Source organism: Bubalus bubalis, chromosome 9 (assembly GCF_019923935.1).
Source record: "Bubalus bubalis isolate 160015118507 breed Murrah chromosome 9, NDDB_SH_1, whole genome shotgun sequence".
In the NCBI taxonomy this organism is placed as follows: Eukaryota; Metazoa; Chordata; class Mammalia; order Artiodactyla; family Bovidae; genus Bubalus; species Bubalus bubalis.
The window spans coordinates 71,396,542-71,419,088 of NC_059165.1; the positions used below are offsets into that span (position 1 = coordinate 71,396,542).

A 22,547-nucleotide genomic window follows, 5' to 3' on the forward strand; every position below is an offset into this window, starting at 1 on the left:
CTGCAGTTTTCAGACCCTAATTGGCTAACATGACCTTTTTGTTTGCCTGAAGGTATTTTTCCTTATTATTACCAATTTCACACTAAAAACGATAATGGTAAATGTTAGTTTAAAAAAAAAAAAAAAGCTGTTTATCAGTCTGCAAGGTAAAAATATTTTTTGTTGTAGAATTCATGATCAATTATCTGGATACAGGTTTTTTGTTACAGGTATCCCCATTTCTGAAGTGCATTACCAAAGACGTGAGTTTTATTGCTTTTGAACATAAAGTGCATGTAAGTTTTAGTATGACAAATAGTGAAACCAAGGTGGGTTTCTGTATGGAATCCACTGGCAGCATTTGCACATACAGTAGAGATACATTCCTGAAGTTGGCTAGAAATTTTAAAGAACTGAAGTAAATTTTGGCAAAGCATCACTGCATAAATTATGTTAAGGCCCCTTATCCAGTCCACGTGTAATTCAACTCTGTTATATGTAATAAGGTTTTTTAAAGGCGCAGTTGATGAAAAGGTTTTTCCTGAACACAGTTATAGAGATTAAGGAGTCAGCCATTCTTTTAATTTCCTCTCTATTTCCATACTGCTAGTGCCACTGAACTACCTAAGCATCCAGCCTTTCCCTACAAGTACTTCCGAGTTCCCAAATTAATGTTTACATTCTCCCCTATCAGAAACTCAAATTTATTTGTCTACAATTTATTTATCTACAATTACCAGGATATAGGAGGGAGGGGAAAAAACCACATTATTTCTTACTAATAATGATTTCTAATCCCTTTCCTTTCTGTAAAACGTTTGCATTCTTTACTAAAGGGTACTTGCTAGTGTCTAGGCCTAATCTGTGGAAGTTTCGGAGTTAAGGTGAAACTTCAGTGAATTAGGTAGAAAAGTTAAGTGGTGCAAGGATGGTACTCCATCACATGAGTGTCTACTAATTTTTCCTGTCTTCTGGAAACTCAAGTTTCCTTTTTTTTTTTTTTTTCGGCTTTGCTGAGTCTTTTTAGTGGTACAGCATGTGGGGTATTGGTGCCAAGGTAGCTCAGTGGTAAAGAATCCCTCTGCCAATGCAGGAGATGCAAGTTCAGTCCCTGGGTCGGAAAGATCCACTGGAGGAGGAAATGGCAACCCACTCCAGTATTCTTGCCTGGAAAATCCTATGGATAGAGGAGCCTGGTGGACTACAGTCCATGAGGTCACAAGAGTCAGACATGACTTAGTGACGGAGCCACACACACGTGAGATCTTACTAGGTTGGTTCAAACTTACAGTTTCAGATCATGAATTGTAAATCTTTTTAACTAGGTTCAAACATCATTATTAATCAAAATAGAAACCATTATTATCAACATGCTTTTACCAACAAGAAATGTTTGTTTATTCCTATAAAGTAAAAATACATGCTTTGGGATTCAGTAAATTTTTGGAAAACATGTTCCCTGCAGAAAGCTGTTGAGATGCTTAAGTCATTTGGCAAGAGGTCAGGTGAATGTGGGTGAGGCAAACTTGGTAGCCCGGTTTAACTTTTTGGAAGTGTTGGTTATGTGATGTGCAGTTGGGTGTTGTGATGGAGAAGAACTGGACCTGTTGACCAGTACCTGCTGCAGGCATTGCATTTTTTAGTGCCTCTCGTTGATTTGCTTAGTATGCTTCTCAGGTATAATGGTTTCACCAGGATTCAGAAAGCTGTACTGGGTCAAATGGACAACAGAGCACCAGTGACCATGACCATTTTTTGGTGCAAGTTTGGCTTTGGGAAGTGTTTTGGAGCTTCTCAGCCCCAACTACTGAGCTGGTCATCGCCATTTGTTGGGTGTATAAAATCCACTTTTCATTGCACATAACAATACAAATGAGAAATGGTCCTTTGTTGCAAATGAAAAGGATTTTTTTGACTTGGTCAGCTTGCAAGGCACCCACGTAACCCAGTTTTTTCACCTTTCCAATTTGTTCAGATGCCGAACAACCACAGAATGGTTGAGTTTGAGTTCTTTGACAGTTTCTCATGTAATTGAGAATCAACTTTGAGCATCAGCTTTGCTGATTGCTATCAGTTGGTCATTGTCAACTTGCAGTGGCTGGCCACTGCACTCCTCATCATCAAGGTTATTGTCTTTGCAAATGATGTTGTGAGTTGTCTGCTGTTTTATGACCTATTTTGAACTTGAATAAGACAATTGCTTAATTTTCCTTTTTGTCTAACATCATCTCCCTAGTCTAAATATAAACAGCAAATACTGTCATTAGAAAACCATAAAGCGAGGAATGCACGTTAAAATGATGTATAGCATAACCATATTTAAGAATATTTCAGTATCAAAGATCAACAATGCAAAACCGCAATTACTTTTGCACCAACCCAACAGTTCCATGACCAGAGATCCCCCGTTCCCAGTATTAGAAGATTGATTACCAGGTTCCTACTCTTGCCTTTTATCTTGTACTTCTGAACTCATTTTCTGAAAGCACCAGGTTTTTATTTGAAAGTGTTGGGAGCGTCAGGACTAATGGGAGAGGTTTAGAGAATGGCCAGTGTATAAATAGGCATCTTTTGTTAACAGCATTTTCCGTAATGATTTGATGTCTCATAATTTAGTATTTCTAGAAATCTTATTGACATCAAACTTGGCTTTAAATGTGCAGGGAAATATTTTATTTCCAGTGTTAAATGTGCTACTGCTTATTTTCTGAGGTCTTGCCCACAGAGTTAGGTACTGTGGTCATCTGAATTAAATTCACCCATTCCCATCCATTTTAGTTCTCTGATTTCTAAAATTTCAATGCTCAGTCTTGCCATCTCCTGTTTGACCACGTCCAATAACATTTCAGGTTCCTAAGCCATATTGTTCCTTATTTCATCGGACTTTACCTTCACGACCAGACAACATCCACAGCTGGGTGTTGTTTCCGCTTTGGCTCATCCTCTTCATTCTGGAGATATTAGTAATTGCCCTCCACTCATCCCCAGTAGTATATTGGACACCTACTGACCTCGGGTGCTCATCTTTCAGTGTCATATCTTTTTACCTTTTCATACTGTTCATGGGGTTCTCAAAGTAAGAAGCTTGAAGTGGTTTGCCATTCCGTTCTCCAGTGGACCACATTTTGTCAGGCCCTGACTAGCAGGGACATGCCCTTCAGCTGCTCCACATAGCTGGATGATATGTCTGGCACCCTGGTTGTCCCACTGCTGGTCCTTGTTGAGTGTGTAAACCTTCACCAGCTATTGGGTGTTGATCACCATGCTGTTCAGGGGCTGAGGCAGAGGCCCTGCTGGAGTCACGGGGAAGGGGTTCCAGGGAAGTCTGGAGCTGATGTTGGAGGATGACCAGGAGTGGATGGCTCCCTGCCGTCACTGCTGCCACTGGCCACCCTGGGGCTGATACGCTGTCCAGGACAGAGAGCACCCTGGCCTCTCCACTGCCCATACTCTGCATTTAAGTTAAATAGAGTGAAAATACACAGCTTTGACATACTCCTTTCCTAATTTTGAAACGGTCCGTTGTTCCATGTCCGGTTCTAACTGTTGCTTGTTGGCATGCATATAAGCTGCTTAAATGATAGGTTAAGTGGTCTGGTATTCCCATGTCTATAAGAAGTTCCTCAGCTTTTTGTGATCCACATAGTGCAAGGCTTTAGCATGGTCAATGAAGCGGATGTATATGTTTTTCTGAAATTCCCTTGCCTTTTCTATGATACAGGTGTTGGCAGTTTGACCTCTGGTTCCTCTGCCTTTTCTAAACCCAGTTTGTACATCTGGAAGTTCTTGGTTCACATACTGCTGAATTCTACCCTGAAGGACTTTGAGCATTACTTTGGCAGCATGTGAAGTGAACACAATTGTATGATAGTTTGAACATTCTTTGGCATTGCCCTTCTTTGGGATTGGAATGAAAACAGCTTTTCAAGTCCTGTGGTCATTGTTGAGTTTTCCCGATCTGCTGGCATATTGATTGCAGCACTTTAACAGCATCATCTTTTAGGATTTTAAATAGCTTAGCTGGTATTCCACCACCTCCACTATCTTTGTTCTAGTGATGATTCTTATGGCCCACTTGTTTTCTCACTCCAGCATGTCTGGCTCTAGGTGAGTGATCACAACATCATGGTTATCTGGGTCATTAAGACCTTTTTTGTATGGTTCTGTATGGCAAACCATTCAATATCACAGTAATCCAAGTCTAAGCCCCAACCAGTAACGCTGAAGAAGCTGAAGTTGAACAGTTCTATGAAGACCTACAAGACCTTTTAGAACTAACACCCAAAAAACATGTCCTTTTCATTATAGGGGACTGGAATGCAAAAGGAAGTCAAGAAACACCTGGAGTGACAGGCAAATTTGGCCTTGGAGTACGGAATGAAGCAGGGCAAAGACTATAGAGTTTTGCCAAGAATATGCACTGGTCATAACAAACACCCTCTTCCAACAACACAAGGAAGACACTACATATGGACATCACCAGATGGTCAACACCGAAATCAGATTGATTATATTATTTGCAGCCAAAGATGGAGAAGCTCTATACAGTCAGCAAAAAGAAGACCAGGAGCTGACTGTGGCTCAGATCATGAACTCCTTATTGCCAAATTCAGACTTAAATTGAAGAAAGTAGGAAAAACCACTAGACCATTCAGGTATGACCTAAATCAAATCCCTTATGATTATACAGTGGAAGTGAGAAATAGATTTAAGAGCCTAGACCTGATAGAGTGCCTGATGAACTATGGACTGAGGTTCGTGACATTGTATGGGAGACAGGGATCAAGACCATCCCCATGGAAAAGAAATGCAAAAAAGCAAAATGGCTGTCTGGGGAGGCCTTAAAAATAGCTGTGAAAAGAAGAAAAGTGAAAAGCAAAGGAGAAAAGGAAAGATATAAGCATCTGAATGCAGAGTTCCAAAGAATAGCAAGAAGAGATAAGAAAGCCTTCCTCAGCAATCAATGCAAAGAAATAGAGGAAAACAACAGAATGGGAAAGATCTCTTCAAGAAAATTAGAGATACCAAGGGAACATTTCATGCAAAGACGGGCTTGATAAAGGACAGAAATGGTATGGACCTAACAGAAGCAGAAGATATTAAGAAGAGATGGCAAGAATACACAGAAGAACTGTACAAAAAAGATCTTCACGACCCAGATAATCACGATGGTGTGATCACTGACCTAGAGCCAGACATCCTGGAATGTGAAGTCAAGTGGGCCTTAGAAAGCATCACTACAAACAAAGCTAGTGGAGGTGATGAAATTCCAGTGGAGCTATTTCTAATCCTAAAATATGATGCTGTGAAAGTGCTACACTCAATATGCCAGCAAATTTGGAAAACTCAGCAGTGGCCACAGGACTGGAAAAGGTCAGTTTTCATTCCAATCCCAAAGAAAGGCAATGCCAAAGAATGCTCAAGCTACCACACAATTGCACTCATCTCACACGCTAGTAAAGTAATGCTCAAAATTCTCCAAGCCAGGCTTCAGCAGTACGTGAACGTGATGTTCAAGCTGGTTTTAGAAAAGGCAGAGGAACCAGAGATCAAATTGCCAACATCCGCTGGATCATCAAAAAAGCAAGAGAGTTCCAGAAAAACATCTATTTCTGCTTTATTGACTATGCCAAAGCCTTTGACTGTGTGGATCACAATAAACTGTGGAAAATTCTGAAAGAGATGGGAATACCAGACCACCTGATCTGCCTCTTGAGAAATTTGTATGCAGGTCAGGAAGCAACAGTTAGAGCTGGACATGGAACAACAGACTGGTTCTAAATAGGAAAAGGAATCCGTCAAAGCTGTATATTGTCACCCTGCTTATTTAACTTCTATGCAGAGTACATCATGAGAAACGCTGGACTGGAAGAAGCACAAGCTGGAATCATGTTTGCCGGGAGAAATATCAATAACCTCAGATATGCAGATGACACCCTTGTGGCAGAGAGTGAAGAGGAACTAAAAAGCCTCTTGATGAAAGTGAAAGTGGAGAGTGAAAAAGTTGGCTTAAAGCTCAACATTCAGAAAACGAAGTTCATGGCATCTGGTCCCACCACTTCATGGGAAATAGATGGGGAAACAGTGGAAACAGTGTCAGACTTTATTTTGGGGGGCTCCAAAATCACTGCAGATGGTGACTGCAGCCATGAAATTAAAAGATGCTTACTTCTTGGAAGGAAAGTTATGACCAACCTAGATAGCATATTCAAAAGCAGAGACATTACTTTGCCAACAAAGGTTCGTCTAGTCAAGGCTGTGGTTTTTCCTGTGGTCATGTATGGATGTGAGAGTTGGACTGTGAAGAAGGCTTAGTGCCGAAAAATTGATGCTTTTGAACTGTGCTGTTGGAGAAGACACTTGAGAGTCCCTTGGACTGCAAGGAGATCCAACCAGTCCATTCTAAAGGAGATCAGTCCTGGGATTTCTTTGGAAGGAATGATGCTAAAGCTGAAACTCCAGTACTTTGGCCACCTGATGTGAAGAGTTGACTCATTGGAAAAGACTCTGATGCTGGACAGGAGGAGAAGGGGACGACAGAGGATGAGATGGCTGGATGGCATCACTGACTCCATGGACGTTGAGTCTGAGTGAACTCAGGGAGTTGGTGATGGACAGGGAGGCCTGGCATGCTGTGATTCATGGGGTCGCAAAGAGTCGGACACGACTGAGCTACAGAACTGAACTGTATAATCTTGCCACCCATTGTTAATCTCTTCTGCTTCTGTTAGTTCCTTGCCATTTCTCTCTTTTATTGTGCCCATCTTTGTATGAGATGCTCTCTTGGTATCTCTAATTTTTTTTTTTTTTTTTTTTTGAAGCAGTCTCTCGGTTTTCCCATTCTATGTCTTTGCATTGTTTACTTAGGAAGGCTTTCTTATCTCTCCCTGCCATTCTTTGGAATTCTGCATTCAGCTGTGTATATCTTTTCCTTTCTCCTTTGCTTCTCTTTTTTTCTCAGCTATGTGTAAGGCCTCCTCAGACATCTATTTTTCATTTTTCTTTGGGATAGTTCTGGTCACCACCTCCTGTACATTGTTACCAATCTCTGTCCATAGTTCTTCAGGCACTCTATCAGATCTAATCCCTTGAATATATTTGCCACTTCCACTGTATCATCATAAGGAATTTTACTTAGGACATGAATGGCCTAGTGGTTTTCCCTGCTGCTGCTGCTAAGTCACTTCAGTCGTATCTGACTCTGCAATCCCATAGACGGCAGCCCACCAGGCTCCTCTGTCCCTGGGATTCTCCAGGCAAGAACACTGGCGTGGGTTGCCATTTCCTTCTCCAATGCATGAAAGTGAAAGTGAAGTCGCTCAGTCGTGTCGGACTCTTGGCGACCCCATGGACTGCAGCCTACCAGGCTCCTCTGTCCATGGGATTTTCCAGGCAAGAATACTGGAGTGGGGTGCCACTGCCTTCTCCAAGTGGTTTTCCCTACTTTCTTCAATTTAAGTCTGAATTTTGCAATAGGAGCTCATGACCTGAGTCACAGTCATCTCCAGGTCTTGTTTTTGCTGACTGTGTAGAGCTTCTCCATCTTCAACTGCAAAGAATATAATCAATCTGATTTTGGTGTTGACCCTCTGTTACTGTCCATGTATAGAGTCATCTCTTGTGTTGTTAGAAGAGGGAGTTTGCTGTGATTACTGAGTTCTTTTAGCAAAACTGTTAGCCTCTGCTCTGCTTCTTTATGTATTCCAAGGCCAAACTTAACTGTTAGCCCAGGTATCTCTTGACTTCCTACTTTTGCATTCCAATCCCCAATGATGTAAAGGACATCTTTTTTTTTGGTGTTAATTCTAGAAGGTCTTGTAGGTTTCATAGAATCATTCAACTTCAGCTTCTTTGGCATTAGTGGCTGGGGTATATAGACTTGGATTACTGTGATGTTGAATGATTTGCATTGGAAATGAATTGAGATCATTCTGTCATTTTTGAGACTGCACCCAAGTACTGCATTTTGGACTCTTGTTGACTATGGCAGCTACTCCATTTCTGTGGCAAAGGGATTTTTTGCCACAGTAGTAAATATAATCATTTAAATTAAATTCACCCATTCCCATTCATTTTAGTTCACTGATTCCTAAAGTGTCGATATTCCGTCTTGCCATTTCCTGTTTGACTACATCCAATTTACCTTGATTCATGGACCTAACATAACATTTCAAGTCTTATGCAATATCGTTTTTTATTGCATCAGACTTTCACCACCAGACATCCACAACTGGGCATCGTTTCTGCATTGGCTCATTCTCTTCATTCTTTCTAGAGTTGTTTCTCTGCTCTTCTTTCCCTGTAGTATATTGGACACCTACCTACCTTTGGGGCTCATCTTCCATTGTCAAATCTTTTTGCCTTTTCATACCGTTCATGGGGTCCTCAAGGTAAGAATACTGAAGTGGTTTGCCATTCCCTTCTCCAGTGGACCACATTTTGTCAGAACTCTTCACCATGTCCTGTCCATCTTGGGTAGCCCTGCAAGAATAGGTCATAGTTTCACTGAATTACCTGGCGCTGTGATCCAAGTGATCATGTGTCTCTTGTAACAGTCTTCATTTTAAGGTCTATTTTGTCTGATATGGGTATTGCTACTTTTATCTTTCTTTTGATTTCTGTTTGCATGGAATCTTTTTCTTGCCCCTCACTTTTAGTCTGTATGTATCCCTAGATGTGAAGTGGATCTCTTCTAGACAGCATATATATGGTTCTTGTTTCACATCCATTCAGCCAGTCTGTGTCTTTTGGTTGGAGCATTAATCCGTTTTCATTTAAGGTAATTATTGATATGTATTAGAGCTTCCTAGATGTCACTAGCGGTAAAGAATCCGCCTGCCAATGCTGGAGATGGAAAAGATGTGGGTTTGATCGCGGGGTTGGGATGATCCCCTGCAGGAGGGCATGGCAACCCACCCCATTATTCTTGCCTGGAGAATCCCATGGTCAGAGGAAACTGATGGGCTACAGTCCATAGGGTCGCAAAGATCCGGCCACGAATGAAGAGACTTAGCATGCATACATGCATACTGATATCTATTATCCTGTTATCATTTACTTATTGTTTTAGGTTTGTTTTTGTAGGTCTTTTCCTTACCTTGTATTTCCTGCCTGGAGAAGTTCCTTTAACATTTGTTGTAAAGCTGGTTTGGTAAATTCTGTTAACTTTTGCTTGTCTGTAAAGCTTTTAATTTCTCAGTCGAATCTGAATGATATCCTTGCTGGGTAGAGTAATCTTGGTAGTAGTTTTTTTTTGTTTCATCACTTTAAATATATCCTGCCTCTCCCTTCTGGCCTGCAGAGTTTCTGCTGAAAAATCAGCTGGTAACCTTATGAGGAGTCCCTTGTAAGTTATTTATTGCTTTCCCCTTGCTGCATTTAATATTTTTTCTTTGTGTTTAATTTTTGTTAGTTTGATTAATACGTGTCTTGGCGTGTTTCTCCTTGGGTTTATCCTATGTGAGACTCTCTGGACTTCCTGGACTTGGATGGGTATTTCTGTTCCCATGGTAGGGAAGTTTTCATCCATGATCTCCTCAAATATTTTCTAATATACTTTTTCTTTTCTTCTCCTGGGATCCCTATTATTTGAATGTTGGTGTGCTTACTGTTGTCCCAGAGGTCTCTAAGAGTGTTTTCATTTCTTTTCATTTTTGTCCCTTTATTCTGCTCTGCTTATTTCCACCATTCTTATCCCTTCTTCTACCTCAGTTATTCTGCTAGTGTATTTTGCTAGTGTATTTCTGCCTCAGTTATTTTGCTAGTGTATGCCTCTAGTGTATTTTTTTTATTTCAGTTATTGTGTTGTTCATTGCTGATTGTTTGTTCTTTAGGTTTTTAAGGTCTTTGTTAAAAATTTGTTGTATCTTCTTGATCGGGGCCTCCATTTTCTTTATCTCTGCCTCCATTCTATTTCTGATATTTGGGATCATCTTTACTATCATCATTCTGAATACTTTTTCAGGTAGACTGCCTATTTCCCCTTATTTGTTTGGGGTTGTGAGGTTTTACCCTGTTCCTTCATCTGCTGCATATTTCTCTACTCATTTTGTTTGGGGTCTCGTTTCTGCAGGCTGCAGGGTTATAGTTCTTGTTGTGTCTGCCCCCCGTGGGTGTGCTTGTACCATTGCCTTCTGTAGACTTCCTGGTGGCGGGACCATGCCTCTGTTGTGGTGGGTGGAGCTGAATCTTATCCCTCTGATGATCAGTGCTGCATCCAGTAGTGTGTTTTTGCTGTCTGTGAACCTAGTATGGCTTTAGGCAGCTTGTCTGCTAATGGGTGGGTTTGTGTTACTGTTTTGCTAGTTGTTTGGCATGAATCATCCAGCACTGGTGCTTGTTGGCCATTTGGTGGAGCCAGGTCTTAGTGTAGTGATGGAAGCTTCTGGGAGAGCACTCACAAATATTCCAAGAGGTCTGGAGTTCTCTGGTGGTTCAAAACCCTGGACTCAGGTCTCCCACCTCAGTGGCTCTGGCCCAACCCCTGGCTGGAGCATCAAGACCCCACAAGCCATGTGGCACAGAAGGAGAGGGAAAAAAGAAAAAACAAAAACCAACCAACAAACAAGAAACAGACAAAACTCTGACAAATGGTGAAAGCAAAACTAAACATGCAAAAACATAAAGAAAGGCACTTTCACACTCACCAAAAAAAAAAAAAAAAAAAAAAAGGCAACAAAAAAGAGCAATCAAATCAACAGACAAACCCATAAATGAAAACAAAACTAAAAACTGGTAAAAACACAAAACCAAGAGCAAATCAAATGCAGAAAGCAAACTAGAAAAAGGCAAAGCATAGGCTGTGGGGATGCTGGTTGGCACTCATCTCTTTGCAGAATTCTCTCTGCTTTGCCTTCTGCATACCTGTTGCTACAGTCTCCAGAGCTCTCCACTGTCCCTGCCAGTGAGGGGGCTTCCTAGTGGGGAAAATTTTCCTCCTTCACAGCTCCTTCCCAAAAGCACAAATCTTGTCCCAATTCCTTCCTATCTTGTTATGTGGACATGAGCTTGCCTTTTTGGAAGTCTGAGGTCTTCAGCCAGAGTTCAGTAGGTGTTCTGTAGGACTTGTTCCACTTGCAGATGTATTTTTGATGTATTTGTGGGGAAGAAGGTGACCATGTCTTACTCCTCTGCCATTTTGAAGAGACCCCTAAGTTACTTTAAAGTAATTGTACTTCCTTACTTGGAATCACTTAGGGGTAATATCTATGTTATATGGTGATTAAAAACATCTGGATTACCTGGCTTTTAGTAGTCTCACAAGTAAATAGCAATTATGTACTTTGTTTTCTATAAATGCTTTAACCCAGGTTACTTCATTAAAAAAAAAAAAATTCCCAATAATGTTGGTTGTTCCTCTTTATGGCACCAGGTTAGACAAAGCTATCAAGAATTCTGCTTTTGACTCCTTAGTATAGTAGTTTTTACTGTGACATTCCATTGACATTGAAGGGGGAATAGAATTTTCAAAGAAAAAATTTTCAACCAATCAAGAATGTCTACTATTCAGATACATTTTCTTACATTCATTCCTTACCTGGATTCAGTTTGTTTTTAAATGTAGTTATGGAGAGAAGTTATATATAATTAAAGACTTTAATGTTGAAGGTGAAAGAGGAGAGTGAAAAAGTTGGCTTAAAGCTCAACATTCAGAAAACGAAGATCATGGCATCCGGTCCCATCACTTCATGGGAAATAGATGGGGAAACAGTGGAAACAGTGTCAGACTTTATTTTGGGGGGCTCCAAAATCACTGCAGATGGTGATTGCAGCCATGAAAGTAAAAGACGCTTACTCCTTGGAAGGAAAGTTATGACCAACCTAGATAGCATATTCAAAAGCAGAGACATTACTTTGCCAACCAAGGTCCGTTTAGTAAAGGCTATGGTTTTTCCAGCGGTCATGTATGGATGTGAGAATTGGACTGTGAAGAAGGCTGAGCACCGAAGAATTAAACTGTGGTGTTGGAGAAGACTCTTGAGAGTCCCTTGGACTGCAAGGAGATCCAACCAGTCCATTCTAAAGGAGATCAGCCCTGGGATTTCTTTGGAAGGAATGATGCTAAAGCTGAAACTCCAGTACTTTGGCCACCTGATGTGAAGAGTTGACTCATTGGCAAAGACTCTGATGCTGGGAGGGATTGGGGGCAAGAGGAGAAGGGGACAACAGAGGATGAGATGGCTGGATGGCATCACCAACTCGATGGACGTGAGCTTGAGTGAACTCCGGGAGTTGGTGATGGACAGGGAGGCCTGGCATGCTGCGATTCATGGGGTCTCAAAGAGTCAGACACGACTGAGCGACTGAACTGAAGTTAGTCAATAATCTCTAGATCCATCCACGTTGCTGTGGCACTATTTCAATCCCTTTTCATGGCTGAGTAATATTCCATTGTGTATGTATGCATGTGTGTGTGTGTATCTTTATCCACTCATCTATTGATGTACACTCAGGTTGCTTCCATGTTTTGGCTACTGTAGATAGTGCAGCTATGAACACTGGGTGCCTGTATCTTTTTAAATTAGAATTAGAATTTTCATTGTTCCTGCATATGTGCCCAGGAGTGGGATTGCTGGATCAAATGGTAGTTCTATTTTTACTTTTTTGAGAAATTTTGATATGTTTTTCATAGTGGCTGCACCAAATTACATTCCTACCAACAGTGTAGGAGGGTTCCCTTTTCTCCACACCCTCTCCAGCATTTATATTTTGTAAACTTTTTGATGGTTGCCATTCTAAATGGAGGAGCTGATAAATCAGTAGTTTTGATTTGTGTTTCTCTACTAATTAGCAGTATTGAGCATTTTTTGTATGTCTGTTGGACATCTGCATATCTTCTTTTGAAAAATGTCTGTTTAGGTCTTCTGCCCAGTTTTTTACTTTATATATATATAGAGAGAGAGAGAGCGCACGCGAGAGTGCTGTAGGAGCTATTTGTACATTTGGGAAATTAAGCTTTTGTTAATCACATTGTTTGTAAACATTTTCTCCCAGGCTGTATGTTGTTCTTTCATTTTTTAAGTTTCCTTTGCTGTGAAAATGCTTATAAGCTTGATTAGGTCCCATTTGTTTATTTTTGCTTTTATTTCTTTTGCCTTAGGAGGCTGACTAATGCTATTATTCATGTAAAAGAATATTTTGCCTATGTTTTCTTCTAGGAGTTTTATGGTGCCATGCCTTATATTTAAGTCTTTAAGCTATTTGGAGTTTATTATTGTGTATGATGTGAGGGAGTGTTCTAACTTCATTAATTTACATGCAGCTGACTGTCTAGCTTTTGAACACTACTTACTAAAGAGACTGTCTTTTCTCCCTTCTACATTATTTTCTCCTTTGTGAAAGGTTAATTGATCATAAGTGGGTTTGTTTCTGGATTCTCTATTCTTTTCCATTGATCCATATGTCTCTTCTTGTGCCACGACCACACTATTTTGATTACTGTAATTTTGTATTATTGTCTGAATTCTGGAATTATTCAGGATTGCTTTGGCAACTCTGTGTCTTTTGTGGGTCCATCTAAATTTTAGGATCATTTGTTTTACTTCTGTGAAAAATGTCATGGGTAATCTGAAAGGGATTGCATTAAATCTGTAGATTGGTTTGGATAGTATGGCCATTTGAATGATAGTAATTCTTCCAATTCAAGAACATGAGATATATTTCCATGTCTCTGAATCATCTTCAACTTCTTTTATCATTTACATAGTTCTCAGCGAATAAGTCTTTCACCTCTTTGGTCAGATTTATTCCTAGGTTTTTTTTTTTTTTTATGTGATTATAAAACATTATTTTTACTTACTTTTCTGATATGTCATTGCTAGTATAAAGAAATGCAACAGATTTCTATATGTTAATCATATATCCTGTTACTGAATTAGTTAATCAGTTCTAATAACTTTTGTGCGGAGTATTTATGGTTTTCTGTTCTATTCTATATAGAAAACCATAAATACTCCACACAAAAATTATTAGAACTGATGACCTAATTCAGCTACCTGCATATAATGAAAATTTTACCTCTTTCTTTCCAATTTGGATGCCTTTTAAAAAAAAAAATCCAGTGCTTTTAAAAACTGCTGGATTTACTGTTAACTAAAGGCAACATAGGTAGGTACAGTTTTGAGAATAAATGCCAAGAACAAGCCTAAATGATTAGAGTATGTCATTAATAGAGAAGTTTTAATTGTAAAAGATGTTGCTATCTTTTATGTTTTCAGTGTTTTTAGAAACATTCAAATTATTTAGTGTATCCTCTATAGTCATAGTTCAGTTCAGTTCACTTGCTCAGTCATATCTGACTCTTTGCAACCCCATGGACTGCAGCATGCCAAGCCTCCCTGTCCATCACCAACACTCAGAGTTTACTCAAACTCATGTCCATTGAGTCGGTGATGCCATCCAACCATCTCATCCTCTGTCATCCCCTTCTCCTCCTGCCCTCAATCTTTCCCAGCATCAGGGTCTTTTCAAATGAGTCAGCTCTTTGCATCAGGCCAAAGCATTGGAGTTTCAGCTTCAACATCAGTCCTTCCAGTGAACATTCTGGACTGATTTCCTTTAGGATGAAACTGGTTGGATCTCCTTGCAGTCCAAAGGACTCTCAAGAGTCTTCTCCAACACAGTTCAAAAGCATCAGTTTTTCAGTGCTCAGCTTTCTTTATGGTCCAACTCTCACATCTATACATAACTGCTGGAAAAACCATAGCTGTGACTAGACGGACCTTTGTTGGCAAAGTAATAGTAATATAGTCATAGTAATCCAAGTCTATGCCCCAAACACTAATGCCAAAGAAGCTGAAGTTGACCAGTTCTATGAAGACCTACAACACCTAGAACTAACACCAAAAAAAAACCCAAAATGTCCTTTCATCATAGAGGATTTTCCAATTTGCTGACATATTGAGTGCAGCACTTTAACAGCAGCATCTTTTAGGATTTTAAATAGCTCAGTTGGAATTCCATCACCTCCATTAGCTTTGTCTGCAGTAATGCTTAAGGCCTACTTGACTTCATACTCCAGGATGTCTGGCTCTTAGGTGAGTGACCCCACCATCATGGTTATCTGGGTCATTAAAACCTTTTTTGTATAGTTCTGTGTATTCTTGCCAACTCTTCTTAGTCTCTTCTGCTTCTGTTAGGTCCCTACCGTCTCTGTCCTTTGTTGTGCTGCCCATCCTTTCATGAAATGTTCCTTTGATACCTCCAATTTTCTTGAAGAGGTCTCTAGGTTTTCCCATTCTATTGCTTTCCTCTATTTCTTTGCATTATTCATTGAAAAGGTCATTTTATCTCTCCTTGCTATGCTCTGGAACTCTGCATTCAGGTGGGTACATCTTTCCCTTTCTCCCTTGCCTTTTCTTCTTTTCTCAGCTATTTAAAAAGCCTACTCAGACAACCACTTTGCCTTCTTGCATTTATTTTTCTTTGGGATGGTTTTGGTCACTGCCTTCTGGAGTGTTACAAACCTCCATCCCTAATTCTTTCAGGCACTCTGTCTACCAGATCTAATCCCTTGAATCTATTAGTCACCTCTACTGTATAATCATATGGGATTTGATTTAGGTCATACCTGAATGGCCTAGTATTTTTTCCTACTTTCTTCAAATTAAGTCTGAATTTTGCAAACAGGATCTCATGATCTCACTTACAGTCAGCTCCAGGTCTTGTTTTTGCTCACTGTATAGAGCTTCTTCATCTTTGGTCACAAAGAGTATAATCAATCTGATTTCGGTATTGGTCATCTGGTGCAGTCTGTGTAGAATCGTCTCTTGTGTTGTGGAGGAGAATGTTTGCTGTGATCAGTGTGTTCTCTTGACAAAACTCTATTAGCTTTTCCCTGCTTCATTTTGTGCTCCAAGGCCAAACTTGCCTGTTATTCCAGGTTATTCCACTATTATTCTCTTGACTTCCTACTTTTGCATTTCTGTTCCTATCCTGGGCATTATACTGTTTTTGCCACACATTTTACTTAGCCATATGTTAAAACCCCACAATACATTGCTATTTTGTCTTAGTTCAGTTCAGTCACTCAGTCGTGTCTGACTCTTTGCAACCCCATGAATCGCAGCACGCCAGGCCTCCCTGTCCATCACCAACTCCCGGAGTTCACCCAGACTCACGTCCATCGAGTCAGTGATGCCATCCAGCCATCTCATCCTCTGTCATCCCCTTCTCCTCCTGCCCCCAATCTCTCCCAGCATCAGAGTCTTTTCCAGTGAGTCAGCTCTTCACATGAGGTGGCCAAGGTGCTGGAGTTTCAGCTTTAGCATCATTCCTTCCAAATAATCCCATTTTGCCTTAAGCCTTCTATTATCTTTTAAAGAGACAATAGATGTTCTTTTTTTTTCATTTTTCAATCTTTTTCCTCTGTTTCATTTTGGATAGTTTCTATTGTTATAGTTTCAAGTTCATTAATCTTCTGCAGTGTCTGCTCTGCCTTTAATCCCATTCAGTTTATTTTTCATGTCAAGTGTTGTCATTTTAATCTCTCAATTAGATCTTTTAACAAAAATCTTTTGTGTCTCCTAAATGTGTTCAATCTCTCCTCTTATTTCCTTGAACATATGGAATCCTGATATAGCTTTTAATATCCTTGCTACTGTCTTTTCATTTCTGAGTTTGCATTGCTTTTTATCATATCATGGGTCATATTTTCTTGCTTATTTGTGTGCCTGGTGATTGTGGCTTTTTGTTTTACCTTCTTGGATACTGGGTATTTTTATATTTACTTGAGCTTTATTATGCAACATGATTAAATTACTTGAATCATTTTGATCCTTTCAGGTTTGTGATTTAAGCTCTGTTAGACAGGACCAGAGCAGCATTTAGTCTAGGGCTAGTTTATCCCCACTATTAATGCAAAATCTTTAGCATACTTTACCCATTGCCCTCTGAATTGTCAGCTTTTCCATGCTGGTTGGTGGGAAGAAGAGCTGTTCCTGGCCAGTGTGAGCTGTAGGCTTTGCTTCCTCTCTAATTAGAGTCTCATCCTTCTAAGTGGTTCTGTCCTGGCACCGGTAGTTTCTTCACAAATGTCATGATCTCAGATGGAGAGTTCTCTCTCTGTCTGCAGCTCTGCTCTCCAGTCCTTTACCCTGCAAATTCTAACTGCCTCAGCCTCTTTGGACTTGTAGCTCCTTCACCTTAGGGTGGCTGTGCCTAACTCCCCCTCCCTGCACTGTCACCTGGAAACATCTCTCCAGAGAGTAAACTGGGACAGTCCTTGGGCTCACTTCATTCCCCCCACCCCCCCCCCCCATCTCCCAAGTATCACTGTCCTTCATTGTGATCACTGTCCAGTATCTTGAAAACTGCCATTTCATACAGTTTCTCTAGTTTTCTAGTTTCAGATAGAGTAAATTTAGTCCTGGTTGGTATATCCATTTTACAAACTAGAAAATTGAGGGTCTGAAACAGTAAGTAGCTGTGAGCTAGTAGTGGAGCCAGAACTGGAATGTAGGCATTATACACCAAGACGCTGGTGCTTTTCCCATAATGTCGTGCTGCCTTTTCTAGGTAACAATTTCCTTATGTAATTGAAGTTTACCCCTTTAAGCCTTAAAGCTTAAGCTAAGCCATTTTTGTTGGAAATTTTAAAAAAATGATTAAGTACTCGGAGAAGGCAATGGCACCCCATTCCAGTACTCTTGCCTGGAAAATCCCATGGATGGAGGAGCCTGGTAGGCTGCAGTCCATGGGGTCGCTGAGTCGGACATGACTGAGCGACTTCACTTTCACTTTTCACTTTCATGCATTGGAGAAGGAAATGGCAACCCACTCCAGTGTTTTTGCCTGGAGAATCCCAGGGATGGAGGAGCCTGGTGGGCTGCCGTCTATGGGGTCACACAGAATTGGACACGACTAAAGTGACTTAGCAGCAGCAGCCTTCTTAAACATCTTCCCAGGTGGTGCTAGTGGTAAAGAACCCACCTGCCAGTGCAGAAGACCCAAGAAGTTCTGGTTCAATTCCTGGGTTGGGAAGATCCCCTGGAAAAGGGCACAGCAACCCATTCTGGTATTCATGCCCAGAGAATCCCATGGACAGAGGAGCCTTCTTAAACACAGCATTTTGAACATATTTGAATCTCTACATTATTAATATTATTTACAATTTTCTGTTGTGGTCATCCACCCTATCTGACCTAAGTAATCCCTTTTTAATAAAATAGTTAATTAGTTTAATAGTTAATCCCTTTTGTCCTGAAGCATCTGGACCCTTGACAATCACCAGGCTGGGACTGCTGCACTTGCTGCAATTGTGATGGGCAAAGAAGTGCTAGCAGGTCCCTGCCATAGTCCTCACGTCCCCCACTGTACTAAAACGGCCCTCCTCTCCCTGCTGATGAGGGTCAGTTACCCCTGTGTTCAGGCCCCTGGACACAGAGTTCAAAGTGCCCTGGGGGGCAGCCATAGCTTATAGTTGAATGGACTCTTTCTGTGGGCTCTGGCAAGAGTAACGCTCTAGAGAAGTAGAAGTAGGATCTTCAACCCTGTAGGGCCCAGCTTGGTGAGGACAGCAAGGGTAACCCCACCACCACCACTGGTCATGGGGAGTAACAGTGAATGGGGCTACTCTTGCTTCTACCCTTTGGTTCCTAAACCCACATATTATTGGGAAAGAAGCATCATTAGAGGTCCCTCATTTAATGCATATTCCACATTCTGAAAAATGGCAGTGCAGTCTTTTACTGTATTGAATCTGAATACTATGAGTTGGTGCTTCAGTTGTGCCTTCAAAAGGTAGTTCCAGTCTTCTGGGAGGCTGGCTGCTTCTGGCTGGTGCAGGATGTAATATATAATATAACCAGTGGGTTCTATGGTCATGGGCTCACTCCCACACTTACTTTGCTGTAAAGTGGGTTTCCTGGTGGTGCTATGTTTATATAGGATACTGTGGATTGCGGAGTCTATATAGATAGTAGTGCGGGCTGAGGCTCTGCAAACAGGGAACACAAGCCCTTACCTAGAACAGCTATCCATCCCTGTGAGGAACAAATTGCTGGCCCTTCTGGGATGAAGGGAGTCCGAAGTAGTTGATTTGCCACAAAGTAGCCAGTTGGTCCAGAGAAGGCAATGGCACCCACTCCAGTGCTCTTGCCTGGAAAATCCCATGGATGGAGGAGCCTGGTGGGCTGCAGTCCGTGGGATCGCTGAGGGTTGGACACGACTGAGCGACTTCACTTTCACTTTCATGCATTGGAGAAGGAAATGGCAACCCACTCCAGTGTTCTTGCCTGAGAATCCCAGGGACGGGGGAGCCTGGTGGGCTGCTGTCTATGGGGTCGCACAGAGTCGGACACGACTGAAGTGACTTAGCAGCAGCAGCGGCAGCCAGTTGGTCTCTCTGAGGATTAGTGCCTATCGCTGACAGGTTAGCCATTTCAGAGGCAAGAGTAGCTAGACTGACCTTGGTAATCTATATGCATGTTAGGGAATGCAGTGGATTCCCATCCCCTAGATCTTCCCTCCACCACTCTGACTCAGCTCTCTGCCCTTAGGAGGCTGACCTCTTTGTTACCACATCATCTGGGCTCCCCTGCCCAATAGTTTTGATCTGCTGGGAGGCCCAACAGATCAGAGAGTAAGAGGAGAGATTATCTCCAGCTTCTTATCTTCCAAGCCTTGGTTTTGCAGACCTGTCAAATGACACAGCTCCTTTTGAGCCGACCTTTGTTTAGCTCTGAGCATTCACAGGATTCCAACAACAGTTCCCTATTCTCATTTCAGTGAGAAATAGTCATTGCCTCCCACTGTTTATACACCAGAATGCTTCTTCCACATCCCCTGTTGGCTTCACAGTCTCTACAATCAAACTATCTTCAGTCTGAATACTATCTCTTCCTTCCAGGGCCCTAACTGACATAAGATAGAGTATTTTCTTCCTTGCCTTTTAAAATGATGTGTAGACAGAAAACATATTTTCACCTTTCCTTAATTCACTTGGCAAATATTTGCCAGATCCTGCACTGTTCTTTGAGAAAACAGTGGCGAACAAGACAAAGGGGTAACTTTGTCTTGTTAATAAAGAGGTAACTTCAAACAGTGATAAATGATTCCCCTGAGTAATCCTTCTGAAGACTGTCAGTGAAGCTTCCTTAGATTGGACAATCTGGGTAGGTCTTTCAGAGACAGTAAGGTTTAAGGACCTGAGGACCTTAACCTAAAGGAGGAGCTTGCTCAAAGATCCGAGAGCAGGGTATTCCAGATAGTGAGGCAGTAGGCAAGGACAAAGGCCAAAGGAACCATGAGCTTGGCTTTTTGATACACAGAAGCTTCTGGAATATAGTGAACAATACATGCAGCTGATGGGCAATTTGCCTACGTGTTTGTAGCAAGAACGAAGTGCCAACTTATAATATGGTGTTGACCTCTTTTCGAAGAAGACAATCCAGTTTGCTGAGCAAATACTTTTCAGGCTATTTATTGGTCATACACTAGATTTTAGTAAGTCCTTCTCTGTCTAACCACTCAACTGTAACCCCAAGTCACCTAAGGTCACAGCTCTGAAGTTGCAGGGGTGAGGTGCCAACCATTCCTCTTTTACTCCAGTCTCAGAGGTACTTTTCTCCTCCAAGTTAAGGGAGTAAGGAGGAACATGTCAGCTGAAGGTCCTCAGCAGTTTTAAGAGCCTTGTAATGTGTCCAAAGAAGCTAATAAATCTGAAGATACCCAGAGAGGGAGCAGGAAGATATAACAGGTCTTTTTTTTCCCCTCAAAAACCACTGCGGATTTGCCCACATTACAAAGATCTGAGTTAGTCTGTTGTTTTTATTTGAGTATTACCAGAGTTAGTGGGAGACTATGTAGGACCAATTTTAGGATATAACATGCCAAGTAGGAATTTGAGCCAGCAGAGAATGCGCCTGACTTCAGTCTTGCCCCCCTTTCTTAAAAAAGACTGTTCCAGCCTCTTGATTATCACTCAGATTTTCCTACTTTAACCACGTGTTAAAGAATATACAGAATCACAGTATAGCTTAAATGTGGTACATACTGGATGATTATTTTTGGCCATATTGTGTTTCCATTGGGCTTCACTGATGGCTCAGATGGTAAAGAATCTGCCAGCAATGCTGGAGACCCGGGTTCAATCCCTGGGTTGGGAAGAACCCCTGGAGACGGACATGGCAACCCACCCCAGTATTCTTGCCTGGAGAATTCCATGGACAGAGGAACCTGGCGGGCTACCAGTCCGTGGGACCGCAGAGTCGGACAGGACTGAGCGACTAACACTTTCTTGTGCTTCCATTACAGAATGAAGCTATCAGCTCATCAAAAGTTGGAGTTCTTTCCCCCTATCTTTTGCACTTGTTAAAAGTCTCAATTTTCTCAAAGGAAAGCCTTTACCTAGGTCAGTAATTGTAAAACTTATTACAATTGTCTGGCACATAATAAATGGTGAGAGTATTAAAGATTCTCACTCCTCTGCCAGGCGCAATCCCGATTAACTGCGTCTGTGTGAATACACAAGAGGTCCCTTTCCGCCACCAAACGGCGCTAGGGCACCATCCAGAAACGAGTCACTAAGTTGGCCCTAGGGTTTGAAGTTTTGAACTCTTAAAAAAAGTGTCACAAAGGTTAATTCACAAGTTTAGGGGAATCTTCCCAAGAAATGAGTGATGCCGCAGCCAGCGGTGGGCTGCAGAAGGCGCTCTCAGCCTCTGGGTGCACCTCACACCTCTTGGGATTTTGAAGCTGGAACTCCGGCTGGGGAGTCGCAGGGGTGCGGGAGCGGCAGTGGGTGCAGCCCGACGCCGACAGCAGGTAAGGGCAGAGGTGAGTGCTGAACGCTCTGGGCTCGCCGGGCGCGCTCGGGGGGTGCTCGGAGGAGCGGGCTTCCTTCCCGCCCCCGCCCCCTCGCCGCGCCGGGCCGCCGGGGCCGCTCCTCCCCTGGGTGGGTCCCGGCTCCTTTTCTGGCAGGGTCTATTTGCATAGAGGAAACAGCCCAAAGTGGCCGCTGTGGAGGAGCTGGCAGCGGGGTAGGGGGTGTGCGCCGCGGTCCAGCAGCTGCCCAGAGGCCGAGCCCCGCGCCCGGCCGACCTCGTGCCTCGGGCTCTCCCGACCGCTCCCACACGCTCAGCCCGCTTCCCGGGGCTCTGTGCACCGCCGGCTCCGAGAGCTCAAGCTCGACGAGCGCGCCATGAGTCCAGGCCGGCGCGCCTGCGAGGACAAGCGGAACGGAGACGCAGCTGGCGGCGGCGGCGGACCCGTGAGCCCCGCGACTGGAGCGCGGGCCTGGGCGGTGAGCGCGCTGTGCCTGCTGCTCTCCGCGAGCTCAGCGGTCGCCTGCCTGCTGCTGGCCGTCCAGGCGGCCGCGCTACAGGGCCGGGTGGCGGCCCTCGAGGAAGAGCGGGAGCTGCTGTTGCGCGCGGGGACTCCCGACGCCTTGGCCGCCTGGGCCGAGCCGCGGCTGGAGCGCCTGCTGCGTGAGGTAAGGGGCATCGTGCGGAGCGGGGAGTGCCCGTGCGCCGGGAGCCGTGGCGCTGGGGAGGGGTCGCCCGCCAGCGGTGAGCGCCCGAGTGCGTCCCGGCAGGCTGCACGGGGAGGGGTCGGAGGCGGTGGAGGCTGGG

The 22,547-nt window shown here is 42.7% G+C and overlaps 1 protein-coding gene and 1 pseudogene across 6 annotated transcripts in view; both read left to right on the forward strand.

Moving 5' to 3' along the window:
- Positions 1-22,547, forward strand: part of LOC102409934 — a 742,713-nt pseudogene that overhangs the window by 115,810 nt on the left and 604,356 nt on the right.
- The window catches only part of COL23A1 (collagen type XXIII alpha 1 chain), a 411,900-nt gene continuing 408,563 nt past the window's right edge, over positions 19,211-22,547 (forward strand). For 3 of the 6 annotated variants that reach the window (XM_044947715.1, XM_044947716.1, XM_044947717.1), the window contains exon 1: positions 21,102-22,408. In XM_044947715.1, the coding sequence (XP_044803650.1) occupies positions 22,118-22,408 (291 nt within the window). In that variant the 5' untranslated portion in view covers positions 21,102-22,117. Of the gene's footprint in view, positions 22,409-22,547 lie in introns of all 6 variants that reach the window. The other 3 variants (XM_044947718.1, XM_044947719.1, XM_025292868.2) reach the window with 3 other exon arrangements.